This window comes from Eptatretus burgeri, chromosome 8 (genome assembly GCF_056783735.1).
Source record: "Eptatretus burgeri isolate ZD-2024b chromosome 8, Ebu_testis_v1, whole genome shotgun sequence".
Classification (NCBI taxonomy): Eukaryota; Metazoa; Chordata; class Myxini; order Myxiniformes; family Myxinidae; genus Eptatretus; species Eptatretus burgeri.
Window position 1 is genome coordinate 48,964,369 of NC_140968.1, and position 21,217 is coordinate 48,985,585.

Consider the following 21,217-nt stretch of genomic DNA (forward strand, 5'->3'; position numbering starts at 1 on the left):
TTTTATCGGCTTATAATCAGCCAGCTAATTATTCCGAATGCAATTATGGCAGTCAATGGAAGAAGAGACGCAACGAGCAGGTGACATATTCACAAATGGGGACATTTATTTGCACACGTCAGCAATGCAATGAATGGGGATCGGGGACAAGACATGAGTAAAAACCTACAGCCGATATCTATTTATTATGTACATGCACTTACAACAATTCTACTTACGGACAAGGCGCCACAGACTTTCGTGCAAAACCAAAGAAAGAAAGAGAGAACAGGGCTCATAAGCCTTTCATGCTCCTCGGAACTGGGATGACCGAAGGAGCTCCGAGAGGCCGGGCAGGTGACCTCGCCACCTTCGTGGTGACTCGATGGGTCCTTTGGTCGGCGACCCTCCGTATCTGTCTCGTTATCAATGTGGCAGCTGTTGTAACGGCGGCTTGGTTGGTCCAGGGCCTAGCAGTGCAGCCTGGTCGATTCGGCCTGGCCGACGACGCTTCAGAGGAGCGAACGGGCTTTGCTCTTTTAGAGTTGATGCTCTGTAAGAGCCCGCTCCTCAGCGTCGCTCGACCGACTCGGGGTCCGATCGCTCGGACCGTAACGTAGCTTGCTGGCGACTTCTCCCGACTCCAACTCGACTGCCTCCACCGACCAACAATGACCAACGACGACCAACTACGACCAACGACGATCAACCACTACCAACCACGACCAACCACTACCAACCACAACCAACCACTACCAACCACGACCAACAACCCTCTCGGCGTTGAAACGCGCCTTTTTATAGTCCCAAGGGGAGAGGTTGCTCTGGGCTTCATCACTCAAAATCAGCGCCCTCCCTCCTTTCACCTTTGAACCTTCACCCCTGGCTGGCTCCGCCCCGTTCGCCATTCTGATCTGATTCTGCCATCACACGCGGCCGTGGTTGAGATCACTTTCACAACGCAGCCGTGTTTGAAATCACTTTGCTGCTGTCGAGGATGCCATCGTATTTGTTTGTGGAGATGTTGTTTGTTGGGGATGTTGTTGTTGGTGAAAAGAAGGCGGCACCGTGGAGATGCTGGTGAGGAGATGTTGGCGGTTGTGGAGGTGGTGAGGAGATGTCCGTCTGTTTGTGGAGATTGGTGGTGAGGAGATGTTGGTGGTTGTGCAGAAGGTGTTGAGGAGATGATTGTTTAAAATAAAGATAGGAAAGAGTAACACTACCTCAAGGGTTCACAGCCCGGCACACAAATAATTCCCGTTATACATCGGTGGGGAAATCTAACCTGGACACACACTTATCGACATAACTGATCTTCGGGGAACCTGAATGGTGATCTGTGAATTTCCACAACCGTAACACTACCCCCTCCCCTTTTTACAGACTCGTCCCGAGTCATCAAATTTCCGTGTGCCTTCATGTGTAGGTTTTCCACGAGTACGAGTTACCTTCGGATCCCTGAGTGTGACATTTGGTGTATCCATGTCCCAAAGGTAAATAACCTATGGGCTGTGTAACTAACTAAACAAACTCACTCGTACAGATGACTTAACTACAATTGCCGGCGCTACGACAAACATGCAGGGGGAGCAAAACTCATTTACAAATTTACCTTAACTTAACCTTATACATTTTACACTAAACCATGGCCCAGGGCTGGTGGACTCTGTGGGAAAAAGGGCATGGCAAAGTTAGTCATAGTTTGAGGGTGAGTGCCCCCGCAGCTGGAGGTCGGATGTCTTCGGGGCCTGTTCAAAAGGCCCCATTGTCTGTCACAGAACCTTTTTCATGTCTTCAGCTGCTGGAGGCAACTCACCCCAATCCGGCATGCCATATGCCATCCCACAGGCCATTCTTGAAGCAGGGAGCCAGGCTGCCCAAATGCAGTCTCTGGCTCATGAAACAAATGCAGGTATGAACATAAGAAGGTGGCCGGCTGCCCAATGCAGTTCCAGGCCTCCCCCTTGAAATGAGCACATTTGAGCAGTGAACACAAGCACAGGGAGGTAGCCGGCTGCCCAATGCAGTCCCAGGCTTCCCCCTTGAAGTGAATTGGATGATGCAAGCAAACACAAACGGTGCACGTGCTGCACCAATGCAGTGCCCATGTGCGGCTGCCTGCAGGGCAGTCCCTGCAGAACACTGGATGAGCACTTATGCAAGCAAACACAATGGTCGGCGGAGCTGCCTGCAGGGCAGTCCCCGCAACTTGTGCGATGTTCCTGGGGCACATGGTGAGGGATGGACACTGGGGCAAATGCAAACACAAGGGCTAGCAGGCATGGGGTCAAGGCAGAGGCAGGCAGGCAAGGCATGGCAAGGCCGGAACAGGCCGCTGTAGCACAAACAGGCCGGCATACGAAGCTGGCCGGCCTCTTGTCTCATTCCATGAGGTTTGTGGAGGGAGTGCGTTGGTGCCGGCCGGTCTGAAGACGGGCTCGGACCTACCCTACTGTCTCCCTCCCAACCTATCGCCTTTGCCTGTCTCTGTCCATACCCACTCCCTTAGTTTGTCAAAATCCAAATTTAGCCCCATCTTATTTTTTATTTTATTTAATTTCCCCTTTTAATTCGTCTCCCTAACCCCCTTTTTTGTCTCTGTCCGGCTAACCTACCATGTCACCAAGCCTACTCCCAACTCCTACGTTCCCTTCCTTAGAGAAATAAGGGAGAGCCAGCATCATTTCTTGAGGCCAAATTAAGCCTCAGAATGACCTCCTCAGATCTCAGCGATCTAACCCAAGGTGGGTCCAGCGGCCTACAACGAGAGCGAATGGATGGATGGTGCGGAGGGGTACACTTCCCTATCTACCCTAACATTCATTAACCTTAAACTACACCGGGGCTTTCAACAACCACCTCTCGCTTAATATATTGGTTCTACCAACCAAGATTCACATCACCTGTGTTGGTGTCCTCACAAATTTGGGCCTTGCCCTCTATTTTTCATCCATGCCCTCGCACGGTTTCATGGCTGGGCAGCGCGGCTCCCTGGGCAGGAACTACCCTCTGCCGATTCTCCAACTATGGCACCCCCGGGCCCTGCTACTGACTCCGAGCCTACCAGCTCCCGAAAACCTGGGGAGTGCCCTCCATGGCTACTCCCCCTCAATGCTCATGTGGCAGGCTGGCGTCACGGGCCCCTTTCCCCGGGTGCCCGTGCACACGACACTACCCACGTGGCTATTGGCACTACGGGCCCCGCATCATGCGGGCCCACCTGTGCCCACTACGCTATCCCGGCCCCTCTTTGGCCCTTGGCCTACCGTGGCCGACTCGTCCGGTGCCCGGGGTGCCCACTAAGCGATACTCACCATTTGCAGCCACGCTCCCAGCCTGTCAACAGGACTCCTGCACCCCTCCAAACGGGTTTCGAGCCTACATTCGCACTAACAGCAAAACAACCTCCATTTTGTCAATTTGGCTAACCCACTAGCTGACTTTACTCTGACCCCAGGGTCCCTTGGGTGAGAGTCACTCCTCCCCCCAATCACTCATCACACCATGCATACCACATTCGCTCCATTCACACAGGCCCTCTGGCCCTCACTCACTCATCAAGTACATTTCCTATTTCACACCATTTTATCGGTCACATCGCTGAACACTGCCATTCTTCTCACTAAATCCCTCAACTAACTCGTGCTCCCTCATCATCCCTTATACTATAGCACATCCTTTTACTCTACGTAGCTGAGCTACATCCCCTCTACACACTCAAAATCTGTCTCTGTCCTCAAATCCAAACTCCAATTGGTTCCCATTCTACATCTAAACTAAAATCTCTCTAACTAATCCATTCCATGGGCTCCATGAGGAACAACCTATGTCCCTATGAAGCTGGTCTAACTATCACTAACCCATCCCCCTAACTGGTGGTGTTCCTATGCCCTAAGCAGGGGGGTCTCCCACCTCCTGCCCAGGAATCCTGTTTACTCGAAGTGGTGAGGCTTACTTTTCTCTTTTTTTTTCTTTTTTTTCTTTTTGTGCACCAGCGCGGCAATTCTCAAACCGCGCTCTTTTTCTGTGACGTCACGGCAGCTGCTCGCATTTTTCGTCCCTTCCTCCTGGACGGTAACATCTGGCAGGGATTCCCCTCCTGCCGGATTCCAACCATTCGTGCAGCCACGACGTCACCGCGCATCCCAAGCAAGCCTCACGTTTCGAGGGGTTCCCCATGCGAGCACATGTGCTCTGCTCACCGTAACCCACGCCGCGGAATCGCCGATGACGTCACTCGCACCCTGAGCCCACGCAGTTTCTCGCGCAAGCCAGGGCATGCATAGCGCATCGGGGAAGCCGCTTCGCATGCTCTGCGAACAGAACGCACGGCGCAGGCCACATGGAGCTTCACGCACATGCTCGCCTGGAGAACCCATCCGATCCAAATTCACATTTCCCCAGCCTACCCTCTGTCCGTCCGTGCGATCGGCTTGCATCCACCGCATGCGTTTGCGGACCGGATTTCACTCGCGCAGGCGCGCACGTGGCGACCTCGTGCGAAGCACAGCACAGACCTCGCGCGTGCTGCTGTGCGAATCCGGCACGGTCACCAAAACAGCTAAGGCCGCTACACGGCCCTTGTCCCTCGTCTGGCGCCGTCTTCGTCGCCATTCCACGCACGCACTCCCGCGTGCCATGACGCTTACACACCTTACCATGACACACTCACTCGGACATGCGGTTGTGTGTTCTCGCATACCAACCGCCATTTCCCTCTCGTACCGCGCTCTCACACACGCTGTTTCCCTCACACACAGCCTTTCATCCACGCTATGCGCGCGTTTCAACATGCATTTCATCACTCGTAAGCACACACACCGGGACAATCGCACTGGGAATTTGCGCCCCCACAAGCGCTCCCGGGGCCTCCATACCCCCCAAGCTCCGCGTGTCCCCGTTCATAGCACTCGTCCGCTCTAACTCTCATGGAGGGACCGGACCCACCTGGTCACGATCCGCTTCAAGGGGGCATATTCCTTCCCCTCGTTCCTGAAGCAGGCTAATCTGCTGCTTGCACCGGGCCACCAAACATTCCCCAAGCTCCCCCTCATTGTCCCTCGCTAACTCCATGTGTGTGTGTTCGTCTTTAGTTTCTTTTAATTCCTGCGTCTCTGTCGTCATCACCTCTACCTCCTTTAATTTCTCCCTCACTTACTTTATGATTTCCGTTTCTTCCTGGCTCCATTTTCCTTCCCATTTGAGTCGTTCTTCCTCTCTGAGCCTCCTTCATTGTTCATTATCTTTCCGGAGCTTTTCCATCTCTCTGGACTCCAACTTTGCTCTCTCCTTGAGTTGGTTAATTTCAAATTCATATTGTTTTTGTTTTCTACCCCACCGTCTCTCATGTTCTTAATTCTCCAATCTCATCGTTTCTTTAAATTGGCTGATTTCTTTTTCCTGTTTCATTCGTTGTTCCTTCACTATCTCCGTGTATTTCAACCTTGCTTTCTTTTTTCGTTGTTCTTGTCTTTCTTTTTTAATTTCTTTCACACCCTGTCCAACCATCATTATTTCGCCTGTCACGTACTTCTTGCCCACCTCCATCGCGGACCACACACCTTTTACACTCCCTTTCATCTCGTTCACCTCCTTCGATGTCCTTCGCCATTTTGTCTTTTGCTTCCTCCAATTCCTTCTTTAGTGCCTCTTGCCCTGCCTGGAGATTCAGTCCCATGCTCTGCATCTCACCCCGCAGCGTTTGCATATTTTCATCCATTTTGCCATTCGTGGCTTGCAAATTGCCCCGCATCGCATCCAAATTGCCGTTTATATCGCACGCATTCGTTTTTATTTTGTTTTCCATGCCATCCATTTTTTGTCGGTTCATTTTCATTTCCCCCATCAATGCCTCAAACATTTCTCTCACATCAAATAACCCCGTGGCAGTGGATTCGCCATTATCGGGCACAGATCCGCCGGGGACCGGGGAAGGAATTTGATGGAGGAGGGGGGGGATCATACACCGCGGCCCCTGCCACTGCACCCATTTCGGACTCTGCATTTATTTGTGGGGTATAGTCAACCTGCATAATGGGAGTGTCCTGCACGGTGATTTCGTCCTGAGCCATAGATTCTATTAACTCATACTCAAACCACACTGCGCCTGCTCGCCTTGAGCTGCCATTTTGCGTATCGGAAATAAAAAATTTCAACGCTCGGAATTTAATGGAACCGAAGGGTCACCTCGCACACCCTTGATCCGGTTCCATTAATTTATTTTAGAGAAGGATGAATTTGAATCCCACGTCCTGACAACAGTGTTGTGGATTTCCGCCCGTCCGGCATGCAGGCGACCGCCTTTAGCTCAATTACGGCTGCGCGCGCCCACCGAATGAGCAATCTAGTCACAGCTTTCGGATCAACACCAAAACCCAGCTATGGGTGTTTTTAACCATATCATAAACCAGCCAACTCTTCTGTCCACGTGCTACAGGGTCGATCGCCGAATTGTCGATGTACCTAATTGTCGATGTCGAATTGTCGAATTGTCGATGCCGGGCAGGTTACCTCGCCACCTTCGTGGTGACTCGATGGGTCCTTTGGTCGGCGACCCTCCGTATCTGTCTCGTCGTTAATGCGGCAGCTGCTGTAATGGCGGCTTGGTTGGTCCAGGGCCTAGCAGCGCAGCCTGGTCGATCGGGCCTGGCCGACGACGCTTCAGAGGAGCGAACGGGCCTTGCTCTTTTAGAGTTGATGCTCTTTAAGCACTCCTCAGCACACCAGCCCACTCCTCAGCGTCGCTCGACCGACTCGGGGTCCGATCACTCGGACCGTTACGTAACTTGCTGGTGACTTCTTCCGACTCCAACTCGACTGCCTCCACCGATCAACGACGACCAACCATGACCAACCACGACCAACCACGACGAACAACCCTCTCGGCGTTGAAACGCGCTTTTTTATAGCCCCAAGGAGAGGGGTCGCTCTGGGCTGCATCGCCCAAAATCAGCGCCCTCCCTCCTTTCACCTTTGAACCTTCACCCCCGGCTGGCTCCGCCCCGTTCGCCGTTCTGATCCGATTCTGCCATCACACGCTGCCGTGGTTGAGATCACTTTCACAACGCGGCTGTGTTTGAAATCGCTTTGCCGCTGTCGAGGATGCCATCGTGTTTGTGGAGATGTTGTTTGTTGGGAATGTTGTTGTTGGTGAAAAGATGGCAGCGCCGTGGAGATGCTGGTGAGGAGATGATGGCGGTTGTGGAGAAGGTGGTGAGGAGATGATTGTTTAAAATAAAGATAGGAAAGAATAACACTACCTCAAAGGTTCACAGCCCGGCACACGAATAATTCCCGTTATACATCGGTGGGGAAATCTAACCTGGACACACGTATCGACATAACTGATCTTTGGGGAACCTGACTGGTGATCTGTGAATTTCCACAACCGTAACAATATATTACACACACACACACACACACACACACCTTTAAAATTTGACTTTATATTACAATTGTTTTTATTAATTTCTCCTTACGTGGGGCATTCAAATGCTTGACAGAGACATGCCAAAAAAGTGTTTTTTAATGAGAAACGAAAAACAAAAGTTGGATTATTTAGTTACATGTGTGCTTTTCTTCTTCTTTAATGGCCACAATTATTCCTATATTATTGTGGGGTTGGTTTGGGGAAGTTTTTGGCCCAAAACTCTCACGAACTGCTGGCCAGGCCTGACTTTCAACTAAGTCGACTGGGGTGCCGGCGATAACTGGCATACTCTTCACGAAGGACACCATGAAATGTTTAACGTCCACCAACAAATGCTGGCAGACAGGACTTTCAGTTTAACATCCATCCAAGGGACGACAAACACATTGATGAATCACCCTGCCTGTGATTCACCAGATGGCAGTTTATAGCTGGGTCAAGATTCAAACCCAGTCTAGACAGCTCTGAGTTGAGTGTGAATACCTCTTGGCCATCCTGACAGCCCTAATTAGTTGTACTTGTAAATTGAATAAACCTTGGTATTTTTGGGGCTTTTATGTGAATGTTGTACCAACCAAGGACCTTTTGAACCCCTTTGCACATGATACAGCCAATGGGATTACTTAACCGTCTCTTCTCTGACCTTCCCTATCTATTTTTCAAACTATGTCATGTGGTTATTCATATACATGAAATCAACACATGTAATGAGCTTAAATCATACCTCAATCACCAACAGTGAGATAATCTGGTGATAAAAAAGATTTCAGGCAACCTCAGGATAACATAATTAGCTCTTCCACGTGCAACGTGAGATGGGGTTTTGCAATTTTTGTATTTTCAGATGCTTTCTAGTTTATTTTTTTTGATATACATTATTAAACTACAGGGGGAGCACTCGGTGGAGTGCAAAACCTCCGCCGCCAATACTGCTAGGTCACTCAAGTGAACCTGATATCCTATTCATTCAATTTTACGTCAACAGTGCTCACAGAGTTATAGTTTGCAACTTTCCCTTTTACTTTTAACTTTTACATACTCAATTCATTCGTCATAACTAGATTCCTTGAGACAGAAATTGATTTTACGTGGGTATATCCACCTGAAGTTCCAAAATCTGCCGCAAGTATAATTTTGGCATGTTTTTTTTGTTGGAAATCACTTATAACATGTAGAAATGCAAAAAAAAGAAATCGAAATTTTGTTGAAAAAAAAGTTGCAAAAACTTTTTCTCCAACAATTTTTTTTGGGGGGGGGGTTGGAAATCACTTAAAACATGTAGAAATGCAAAAAAAAAAAAATCAAATATTTTTTCAAAATGGCCGCCATAGCGGCCATATTGGATTTTCCACCAAGTCCAAAATTTAATGGCATGATCCTTGGACCATACCTAATCCCCCACCAAGTTTCGTCGAAATCCGTTGAGGAGTTTTTTTGTAATACTGTTCACAAACAAACAAACAAACAGAAAGGGGTGAAAACAGTAACCTCCATCCATCTTCAATGGCAGAGGTTAACAATATACATTTAAACCAATAAAACCAATTTCAGTGGTTGTTAGGAGACAAGGAAGCAGGTAAAATGCCATTTATAAATAACCGTTTGAATATTTCAACAACAGTTTCACCCAGAGGTGAGTGGTGGTCGTTTTTTTTGGTGGTTGTGGTGTATTTACGGTAGGATGTGCATGATTGAATGTATTATCATATAATGGAATGTGTGATGGGAGTTGTAATTATGTGATAATGCTGTTGCGGTTCTACAAAACTGCATGCCTCTCAGGCAATGGCACCCAACATACAGTGATCCCCAGGCAGTTATTTCTTTCGTCTTTGTGCAGTAAAACCTTCCCCTCATGTCTCGTGGGTTAATGGGACGAAGTGCGTTGCGTGGGTCTTCTTGTTAGGTCTAATAACTATCTCTATCTCCTATTATGATTTATACTCCAACCCTTTTCTTTTAGCCATGGTACAAGCAAGCAAGCACACACGCCATGCAATATGTGATGAATAATAAGAACACCACATTGCCTCCTGTGGCTTGGAACCACCAAACTTCCTGCACTACAAACATTACGCAACTCGCACACACGCATCGCGCGCCGCTATTTCATTCAAATCTGCGCACCAATTTCCAACCAGCCAATTTCTCACTTTGCTTCACACCTTACTCACCAAACCTCACCATTTCAACCACAAACGCCCCCCCCCCGCACCGCATCATACCACTGCATCACTACAATTTTCCTCTACACAGAGGAGTACTGCACGACTCGGACTGTCATCGGACTGCGCGATGTGGAGCCGAGCAACTGACGTCAATAGCTCAACCACATCTCACAGGGGATGTCCCAGGTGGGTACGCAGAATTGATACGACCCTTGTGCAGTCGCCAGACTACGGCAAGACAGGGGCGGAGAGGAGGGGTCGTGGGAAGGGCGATCCGGGAGTTCGGTACGGGGCCCGGGTGTGTATTTTGGCTCATGAGGGTGGCCCGTGAGTGGCAGGGAATGTCCGTTGCTATTCGGCATTCAGACTGCACTTGGAGCATGTTCAGGGCCAGAGTGCTGGCTCATACCCGATGTTGAGTCAGGAGCTCCGGGCTGTGTTGGGCCGGATGGGCGACTGAGGCTATTTCTGGCCCCTGGAGCCTGGCAGGGCATGGCTAGGGCCTCTGTGGCCCAATAGAGAAGCAGGATTCGGGTCACAGAATGTCGTTTTCGGGTCATTACCTCACCCTTCGCGCGGAGCCGTTCCCCCCATCTTCTCTGCTCCTCTTGGCTCTTCATATCATTGTCTCTGCCCTTTGCTGGCTCTTCACTCACTGTTGGTGTGTGATTGCAAGGATGTGCTTCTTCTTGAGGACCAGTGTGGAGCGCACATTACCATGAGCCCTGGCAAAGTGACTAAGCCAGAGATAATGTGCCACATCTCGAGGTGGGAACGCTCAAGCGGAGCGTCCCACGGAGGTACACACTACACAAACAGACTTATACATGGCCAGGTTAGGGATCTTTCACCTCACGCATCTTCTCTCCTCTCTCTCTATCCACCCCTCTATCCCATCTCCTTTGGATGCACAAAAGAGCATCATTACTGACTTGCAATCCCATTTTCCTCTGGAATGACACCGCACCCCCCCACATTGCACTACACCACACCTCTCACACCATCAGTATTCTTCCCTCCTACCTCTCCTGAAGCATACTGGGTTGCATTGGTTCACCGACCGCGCCATGTATGGAGACCATTTATCCTCATCTGCGTTCTTTCTGTCTCACTCTCTCTAGGCTATATCTAATTTTCCTCAGGTTTGTGTGTGTGTGTATGTGATGGCACCTGTCCGAGTCTAAGTTAAGATTGCAGAAGTTACAATGTGATAAGTCTGCTCTGTGCCTGCTTTTGTAAGAATGCTTGCCTTTTGCCGCACACCACAAATTCCTTGCTGTCCCCTACTGAACATACGAATAAACCTGAACATAAGAACGTACGAGCTGGGAACATTGACCGTGCCACATACCTTTCCTCGCCATTATAAATAAATGCTTGTATAAAAATGTTCCCAGCTCATTTTCGTATTTTCCTTCATTGGTCCAGCATGGTTCATACTTTAGTCTGGCCGGGGCGTTATCCCCCAACGATCTGTTTTCTAGCCAGTACGTTATTGGCAGTTACGCTTGGCTGCATCTGATCACAAGGTGATCCTGTTTGCGCAAGGCATTTAACCACGTGACCTTTAGGTAAAAGGTATTAGACGGAGGACCCAAAGTCACGTGGTCGAGTTATTGGTGTTCACGGTTAATTAGCGACCCACCGCGTCATTAAGTTATTCGTGTGCAAAGGCCTGCGATTCTGGAGAGTCTCTTGGGAACCCAAGGTGGCTCACCCCTCGTGGTCTTCCTCACCCCCGACCCCAGGTCCGCAACAATACATTAAATCCTCGAGTGAGTGGAGTTCGATTGGTGATGTTGCATTGATGGGTTGACTGACTGCCTGGACACAACTGAGGTTGTGGATCTAATGGTGTAGGTAATGTACTGATGTGGATAATCCACTCATTTATTATTATTGATATTGATATTCGACTGATGTGGTTGTGGATCTACCATTTGGAAGGGTTCTGGGATGAAAGAATCGATACGTCGAGGAAGAAAGGTGCCCAGCTGATCTGTGTGGTCGTGGAACCATTCAATTGCTTACAGTTTAAAGTTCTTACTTTAGGGAAGGGAACTATGTTTTGAGGTTTACAATATAAATGAAGTTGAATATAGGATGTTGTGAAATAAACATCATTTATAGAAATCCTTTTAATTATATTATATTTTAGGAATAGCCGATACTATACAAGTGTGTGTGTGTGTGTGTGTGTGTGTGTGTGTGTGTGTGTGTGTGTGTGTGTGTGTGTGTGTGTGTGTGTGTGTGTGTGTGTGTGTGTGTGTGTGTGTGTGTGTGTGTGTGTGTGTGTGTGTGTGTGTGTGTGTGTGTGTGTGTGTGTGTGTGTGTCTGTGTGTGTGTGTGTGTGTCCGGGCCATAACTTTTTCAACATTTGAGCTTTTGTCATCAAATTTTCAACAAAGCTTTCTGATGAGAATATGGAGTCGACAAATTAAGAATTTCATCAAAAAGTCAAGAGGTCAAAGGTGCAGGAAGAAGAAGAATACAAAGAGGATGGGCTTTCCATTTTCAGATGGTTTCTGGTTTTATTTTTTAACTAAAAAACGGGGAATAAGAAATAATGGTGCCCTCGTGTGGTCGCTTCACCATCGCCTTCACAAATTTAATTTGGTGTGTGTGTGTGTGTGTGTGTGTGTGTGTGTGTGTGTGTGTGTGTGTGTGTGTGTGTGTGTGTGTGTGTGTGTGTGTGTGTGTGTGTGTGTGTGTGTCTATTATTAAGTCTATTCAGGAGCCTTGTGCATTGGTTGGCTACCGATAATACTGTATCATGGACCCCTGCTGTTGGTCGCTGTTGATTTTTGGTGCAATGAGGGTGCCATGGTCGGCACCGCGAGAAGGCGACCAGTTGACTCCCATAGGTCATGGTTTCTGCAGAAATAATTTTGAGTTTGCCAAGAGTGCCAGTTCACAATTGCTTGTGAAAGACACGATGGGATATTTATAACTTCCACCAGCAAATGCTGGCAGAGTAGACCCTGGTTTAATGACTCATCCAAAAGGATCGGATGAACGGCACACTCATTGTAAGCCCTTGCTTGTGAAACACCAGTTGATGGATGGATTGGGAATCTAACCTCGACAAGATAGCTTTAAGGCAAGTACACTCCTTCTGAGGTGTCTTATCATTCCCGAAATTGGTTTTTCAGCTTCTTTTTTTTTAATACGGAGTCAAGGCTCATGGAAGAGCTAGACGATATCGGACCAATTCCATGCAAAGATGCAAATGATTCTCGAAAGACATCTCTGTAGGACACGTATGAAGTACATCAGAGGAAAAGGTCACCTCCACCTGATTTATGGTTTCATTATAAACGCACTGGTGATGGGCCTTGACTGTGAAGCTTTTAGGTATATTTTGGTGTTCAGCTCACGCGCTGGACCCGCCCTGCTGCTCCGTGGGCTGAATACGGAAACCGTGCACACTATGGACGCACAAAGGTGAGATGGGAGCTGGAGATGAGTGTTCATTCATGAGATTCTAACAAGCGACGAACAAGAACGTTTCTTTAATGGTACCAAAAGTGAGTATGATGAAACAAAGTGAGTAGAAATTACATATGGCAGACCTCAGTGTGTTCAGTTACCAAGCAGCAGCCAACTAGCGCTTGCCAAACCAGGTAGCCAGCTGTTCCTGATCAACGGTTTCAAATTGGGTGATTGCTCAAGTGCTTAAGCCACTTGGCGAACGCTCCACAAGAAACGTCGTAACTGAACACTTCACACACCGGATTTGTCCTCAAACCACCCTGGCAAGATAATCCTTCCAACAGCAGAGCAGATGATGGTTAGATTTTACCTTTCGTCTCGGGATACTTATAAGGGATAAAAAGTGTGTCGTTTAGAGCGATTAAAAACAATGGCACTCTTGTGATCACAGCAGCTGCCAATATACTTAGCCTTAGTCAACGGGAAACGACGTTTCATGCAATTAAGCGAGAGGGAAATGGCGTCAAACGCAAATTCGCAATGACATGCATGAAGGACATCAATTGAGAATAATAATAATTACCCAAGTCAGACAAGCTCAACAAAACGCTGCGCTTTGTCTTTTACCAGATACATCAGTAGATATATTAGATGTTAAAATAGAGCTTATTTGGAAGTAATGAAACACCATGTCACAATTCGTTAACAAAGCACATTTATACACACACACACACACACACACACACACACACACACACACACACACACACACACACACACACACACACACACACACACACACACACACACACACACACACACACACACACTTGCATGTATTTATTTGTATATATATATATATATATATATATATATATATATATATATATATATATATATATATATATATATATATATATATATATATATATATATATATATATATATATATATATATATATATATATATATATACCAGTAAGCTTGCTATCGCTTTCCAAGCCAGCCATTCCTTATGAGCCATTTTGTTTTGGACCGGGGATACATTAATCCATATAATTGGAGTTTTTTTGGAGGTAATTTAATACCATGTCACCATTCCTTAAGAAAGCACATGTACATGCACATTTGTATACATGTGTACCAATAAGCTTGCTATCACTTGCCAAGCCAGCCATTCCATTTTAACCGTTTTATTGGAGTGCTTAAGACACTTGGCGAGCACTCTCTCCACAAGCTCATTGGTAACGGAGCACACCTCTGGCTGGCCATGAGTCCTGGCATTCAACTGAAGGTGATTATGGCAGGAATCTGTAATTTATTTTTTCACTCAGGAATCTGTAAAGGGCATGAATCTGAATCTCGCCTACTCTTTGTGAAAGACACCACGGCATGTTTAAGGTCCAACAGGTCAAGCTAACAGCCGGGGCACTCAGTTTAGCGGCACACTCAAAACGCAAGCCCGTGCCAACGAAGCACCAATCTCGTCTTCTATTCGAGTCGGGATTTGAATCCACATTGGATGGCTCGAATACAAGTGCATTACATCTGCACCTCCTACCAGACAATGTAATAAGTGAAGGAACATGCACATTTTGTTCAATATCGTTTAACAAATCAATTTCGTGTATTTAATCACTTTCCGATTGATTTGTTATTTATTTGTTGATAGCTCAGTTGGAGATACAGTGCCGATAGAAAGTTAATTAAATTAATTAAAAATACAAAACTAGACAATCTTGGTTGGATAAGTGTCCACCTCCCTGAGTTAATACTTGGTTGAAGCACATTTAACAGCAATTATAGCTGTGACTTTGTTGGGATAAGTCTCTAACAACTTTTTAACACCTTATTGGACAATATTTTCCCATTCTTCTGAACAAAACTGTTCAAGCTCAGTCAAGTTGCATGGGGAGTGTTGATGGACAGCAATTTTCAAGTCGTGCCACAGATTTTCGATTGCATCTAAGTCAGGGCTCTGACTGCATGAATCAAGGGCATTTATCCTTTTGTTCCTTAGCCACTCCATTGTACATTTGGCTGGATGTTTCGGGTCATCATGCTGAAAGATGAACTTGAGTCCAAGTTTCAGCTTTCTTGCAGAAGACAGCCGGTTTTGCTCCATCCATTTTTCCCTTCAATCCTGACAAGTGCCCCAGTCACTGCTGATGAGAAACATCCCCATAACATGATGCTGCTGCCAACATGCTTCACAGTAGGGATGGTGTTTTTTGGGTGATGTGCTGTGTTGGGTTTGGGCCAAATGTAACGTTTGGCATTTGAGCCAAAACATTTCCATATTGGTTTCATCAGACCACAAAACCTTTTGCCACAAGGCTTCAGAATTGTCAGAGTGTTTTTCTGCATTCTTCAAACGAGACTCAAGGTGGGCTTTTTTGAGTAATGGCTTCCTCTTGCCCCCTAACGTACAAGCCAGACGTGTGGAATGCTTGAGATATTGTTGTCACATGCACACATTGACCGCTCTTTTCCATAAAGTTGCCATTGGTCTTTTGAAGGCCTCTCTGATCAGTCTCCTTTCTTGGTCATCCAGTTTGGAGAGACGGTCTGATCTAGGCAGGGTCTTGGTGGTACCACTTGCCTGCCACTTCTTTATTATTGTCTTGACTGTGCTTCAAGGGATATTCAAGGTCTTTGAAATATTTTTTATCCCCTGATCTGTGCCTTTCCACAACTTTATCCCAGAGGTCTTTTGAAAGCTCCTTGGTATTCATGGTTGTTTGCTTTGAAAAGCACTACCCAGCAGTGGAAACCTACAGGAACAGCTGATTTTATTCTGAAATAATCAGAATCACTGCAATTTAACACCGGTGCAGGCCATTTAACCTGGTGTGTGGTTTTGAAGGTGATTGATTACACCTAAGCTAATTTACAATTGCTATTATAAGGGACGTGGACACTTATCCAACCAAGATATTCTAGTTTTGTATTTATAATTAATTTTGTGAAATTTGTAGAATTTATTTTTCACTTGGAAGTTGTGCGTTACAATGTGTAAATATAGGTAGAAAAAAAAATCTGATTTAATGCAATTTAATTCCAGGCTATAAAGCAACAAAAAGCGAAAAATTTGTAAAAGGGGTGTAGACTTTCGAGAGGCACTACATGTCTCTTGACATCAGGAGTATTCTTTCCTTGTTTTTAAGCTGTCTCAATTTTTATACTTTTAAAGAGGATCCAATTTGTTGAAAAAAATACAACACATGCTCCTCCAAAATATTTCGGTCCATACATGCAAACAACAAAGAACTGTAAACATCATGATGAATGGGTGAACGTCTCAGTGAAACAACAAAATTGGAAAAAAATCGCATTTTCGGCAATGCCAAGCAGCCGGCTGACTCCAAATCGAGTCACTATCTTAGCGATGTGCTGATCCAGGCAGCCGGCTGACTCCAAATCGAGTCACTATCTTAGCGATGTGCTGATCCAGGCAGCCGGCTGACTCCACTACAAGTCACAATCTCAGTGATGTGCTAATGCTAGGCAGCTGGCTGATTCCACAAGTCATTATCTCAGCGATGTGCTCGTGTTTGCTTGGTGGGAACTTTTATAATTTCCGAACAAATTCATTTTCGCAAAGTCTCCTTCTGGGAAGGGCAATAAAATCCCTTGCATTCGGAGAATAAAGTGTACTGGCGCTGAGACAGAAACAGAGCAAACGCGTAAACGATGGAACGCATAAATACCTGCGAAGCAGAGAGCATCTGGGGGTGCTGCTTCACTTATTTTCCATGAGTGGATGGACGTAAATAACATCTCGGCGAAAATGATTTTCCCATCCGTGGAGATTCTCCCGCGAGGTTTATCTCCCGCATTCGGCCAGAGCTTTGGTCCGAGCGAAGTGAGGGCCGGACAGGACAAGGCATGTGTTAGGCAATGCATGGCCGCTAGGAGGTGCGGCCTCCTCCTTTTGTTTCTAGTGAGTATGACGTCGAGTGCAAAGGTGACTGCTTTGACAATACAGAAGTTCAAAGGCGATATGCATGGATGAAAATTTGGTTTTGATGTACCGTACTCTTTGCAGATCGTCGCTGCTGCCGACGCAGTTTCTTGGCAAGAGTTATACTAGGTGCTTTGCCATTGCCTTTCCAGCATTGTTTGTCTATGCTCTGCCCTTTCAAATGCTGAGAATCAAGCAACAAAGCAGCACATACCATTTTTAAAATGTTTTGTATAACTTGGCTGAGATTTGAACCACCGACCTCCAAGATTCAGAGAGGACACTCGAACAATTTCACCACCGAATCTGTTTATGGATGAAATTTGCTCAAACCATTTTGCCACCGAGTCTCTTTATGGATGAAAGTTGCTCTAACCATTTCACCTCCGAGTCTGTGTATGGATGAAAGTCATATTATATAAAATCATATCAAGTGAAATATCCATTTCGTGTAATTAACAGCAAACTAATAGAGTAAATTGACTGCACCTGGTGACGTGTCATGTTCCTTTTCAAGTAAATACTTTTTGTGAGATCGGCCTACATTGTGAGAAACTCGAAATCGGTCACAGGTTTTCATGTACATCCATCCATTCTTTGGCACCACACTCTTTACAGAACGTTGGTGCTGCTGAAGCAGTTTCCTGGGCTATTGGGTACAATCCTGGATGGGTCGCCACTCCGACGCAAGGATACTCCAACGGCTCGATCGTCCCAGAAAGCTGGTACTCATTTTGCCAACCTCAGAAGGATGACAGGCTGAGTCAACCTCACCTGGTTTTAATTCAATGGAAAAGCGGTTTTTTAACTCAGGACCCTAGAATCCCAAGCCCACCACCCTAACTATTAAGCCAACACCAGGCATGTTCATGTACAGATTTTTGGAAATACCACGCAGGTATATTTCCTTTCATAAGACAACCTTTCAAATGTGCAAAACAATACCTGTATGCCAAAGTATCAAAAAGTGTTATCGATATTTCTATTGAAAACCGTTGAGTGGGTTACTTACTGTGAGGTTATCTTAATTGAGCATTCCTTTTTGAGGATATCGACGAAGAGTATTTGCCAACGAGCGAATGTAACTGCAATGGTCCTCAATGAGGTTTGCACATCACACGCTCAGACCGCGTCACATACAACAGGCATTTCAAACGGTCACGATAAGGTCACTAAATCGAATTCTGCATACATTGAAATGCATGCTGCCCAGGTGCTTAAGAGGATGGCAATTTCAAGGATTATTTCAAGGAAGTCTTTTTCTACACCCAAACGGAAACCCGAGCTTTCAACTTTAAGGCAAACGTAGCTGCTGTGCCTTTCACAAAGAGGGCCCACTCTCTTGGGCTATTTAGACAAGTCACACCAGACCTTTTATGGCATCGTCTAGACAGACCAGATTGTTTTGTGGCCTTCAAAGCTCGCCACACGACATTAACCCTCCAAGAAACTCCATAATCCATCCATTCCCATTTCCTGCTTCCCCAAATCTTTGTCACCTTCAGATGTTACTCCCTTTTGTCCCAGACGTTCGTCTGAAACATTCGCAGCTTTCTTATAACGTCGAACAGGAGACCTCGATACCAGACTCACGGCGTAATTGTGTAAGCCGAGGTCACTGGTGTTGCCCTTTTTCGAACAACTTACCAGCACATCTTATAGTTGTTATCACGACGAGATGTCTTGGGAGTGATAAAAATTGCAGCTTGCCCTTTTTGAAAGGTGGGTCATTTCGTATTCGAGCCTCCAGTAAATTACAATTTATACTTAGATATTATAAATAACAATTAATATTATACATTTTGAGGATTATTTTTCTATTATTTGGTAATTTATTCCAGATGCAAGCAATACTTTATACAAAGTCACCAAAGTAAAATTACTTCTTCGGAAATATTTCTTTATTCAGAATAAATGGTGTCTCATCAAGACAGACCTGCAGACATGGACTGAAATTACAGATGTGGAGAATTTGCAGTTGCAATGTGGCTTTAAATTTTTTTTAGTAAGTGCCATTACTGTATACACATGACAGATTCCATGAAAGTGATCTGAACGTTGGAATACATACAGTAAACGAGAACGACACTCGGTAGAGTGCATACCTCTGCCAGGCTGAACAGTTTACGTCTTGTGTCCACTGATAGGCCGAATCTGGATCCGGACCTTAACCAAAATCTAATCGGCTTGTTTTTGTCTCTGACCCAACTCATCCACTATGTTTTGGCATAATCCGTTCACAATTTTTTTGAAATATCATGCTATATATCGTTTTTGGACCCAACGATCGATGGTGAAGAATCACGTTTAAAAAACTTTAAATTCTAGTATCTGGATCCAGATTCAGATCTTCACCGAAATATAATTAATTCGGCCTTGTCACACACCCAACTTGTCCACCAAGTTTCGTCCCAATCCGTCCACAACTTTTTGAGATATCCTGCCGAGACAGACAGACAGACAGACAGACAAACAGGGATGAAAACATAACCGCCGTCCACGTTCGGTGGCAGAGGTAATGTCAAAACATTTAATGTTTGTCGTTTGGAATCATCTTTGAAAAAATAAAATCGTGGTGACCTTATGTTTGGAACAACTCTGCCATAAATGTAGATAACAATCCACTTTATGCCCCTCATTCTGCATCGCGGTGATTCGAGAGCATCAATCGCATTGTGACGAAGAGCTGTTGTACAACACCTTGAACTAATTAATTCATGCATTACAAACATGATCATGCATTTATATATTAGGTACCGACAAGATAAATATACACCAAGGTGCATGCAAAACTCCGATTGCACTGAAATCGAAATGATTCTGATCTTTATAGCAATAGAAATTTATATATGTTTATATTTATATTTATAGGTATATATATATATATATATTTACAGTTTGCTTGAGATTATAAATACAACGTTGTCATACACATCTCTGCACTTTCCATGCATAAAAAATTTAAAATCAATGAGCTGGTTGAAAGGTGCTGGAGTGATTATATATATATATATATATATATATATATATATATATATATATATATATATATATATATATATATATATATATATATATATATATATATATATATATATATACATACAAGATGAGAAAATTATTCACAGACGACATATACATTGTAACAATCTGTGTAAGCGAGACCAGTGTATGTACAGAGATCAATGTCATGCATGAAGTTGCTCTTCAAGCACCATCCTCTGGGGATATTTGGGGTGGAGGGGGACGATATGCACAAATCCCATTGTATCACCGTGTGGTCCCCAAGCCAGGGTGTGTGCACCCTGAGGTCAAGATTTTCACCCTCGTACTCATCAGAACAGCATGTTAGAGGTATTTGGCTGCTGAAGTCTATTCCTGTTCAGTTTCTTCTCCTTCATGCGTCGGTTCTGGAACCAAATCTTGACCTGCCTGTCAGTCAAGTTGAGCAAACGCGAGAGTTGCAGTCGCTTCTCCTTGTTGATATAGACGCTGAAGAAGAATTCTCGCTCCAGCTCTCGGATCTGGTACTTGCTGTAAGGGCAACGTTTCTTTCGCGTCCGCTGGTTCGAGACTGCAGTGATAGCGAGTGTGCAGAAAAGAAGTTATAAAAAAAAAACACATGATCATAAATCTGAAATACTGTGATGGTGTATGCCCAACATTGTATACCATCTATATACTGCACTACTTCCACCAACTGTGTGTGTATGTGTGTGCAAATTGGTGGCAAAGAGGGATCTTTAACATCTCGACGGTCAATCACGAACAAACAGGCAATCCCATTACACTGTGATAGTTATGATACCCACGATACTTACACATGTCCGAGTACATTATGCATTGATGGAAGCTCATCGTTAATCAGCCTAATATTGTCGCAATTAACTCGCAATTCTACTCTGCATGTGTGTATGCTTCAGTGTGACGATAGCGATAGATGTGCGAGTGGCGGGATTGACTTACTATAGGAGCTCTCGCAAGAGGGCGACGGCTCCGAGGCCGCGGGGCTCTCTCTCTCCTTCTCTCGTTTGCCCCCGGAGACGCGGGTGTGAAGATCCATGAGGCCCGTTTTGCAGGGGTTTCCCGAGCTCGTTGTTTCACTGTTCACTTCCCTGGGACAGGCATTACAAGGCGATTCATAAAATACCTCGAATGATGCACAAGGTGCCTCACTAGCCCCTCGAGCCTGAGAGCCGTAAGTGAGGGTGGTCGCGCTCGGACTTTCGGTAGTCCCTGGATAAT

General features: G+C 45.7%; 2 protein-coding genes across 3 annotated transcripts in view; one reads left to right on the plus strand and one right to left on the minus strand.

The window, feature by feature from the left end:
* Positions 1-21,217, plus strand: part of LOC147021701 (uncharacterized) — a 317,548-nt gene that overhangs the window by 66,158 nt on the left and 230,173 nt on the right. The window contains exon 1 of one of the 2 annotated variants that reach the window (XM_085891956.1): positions 18,451-18,694. The exons of the other annotated variant lie outside the window; for it this stretch is intronic. The gene's annotated coding sequence lies outside the window, so the exon portion shown is untranslated. Of the gene's footprint in view, positions 1-18,450; positions 18,695-21,217 lie in introns of those variants that run through there. 2 annotated transcript variants of the gene reach the window in all.
* LOC147021703 (homeobox protein Hox-D11-like) overlaps positions 20,092-21,217 on the minus strand; it is a 1,603-nt gene continuing 477 nt past the window's right edge. Inside the window, exons 1-2 of the mRNA XM_085890408.1 lie at positions 20,939-21,217; positions 20,092-20,546 (exon numbers count right to left, since the gene is read on the minus strand). The exon at positions 20,939-21,217 is cut by the window's right edge and continues 477 nt beyond it. Of these exons, the coding sequence (XP_085746534.1) occupies positions 20,308-20,546; positions 20,939-21,217 (518 nt within the window). The 3' untranslated portion in view covers positions 20,092-20,307. The remainder of the gene's footprint in view (positions 20,547-20,938) is intronic.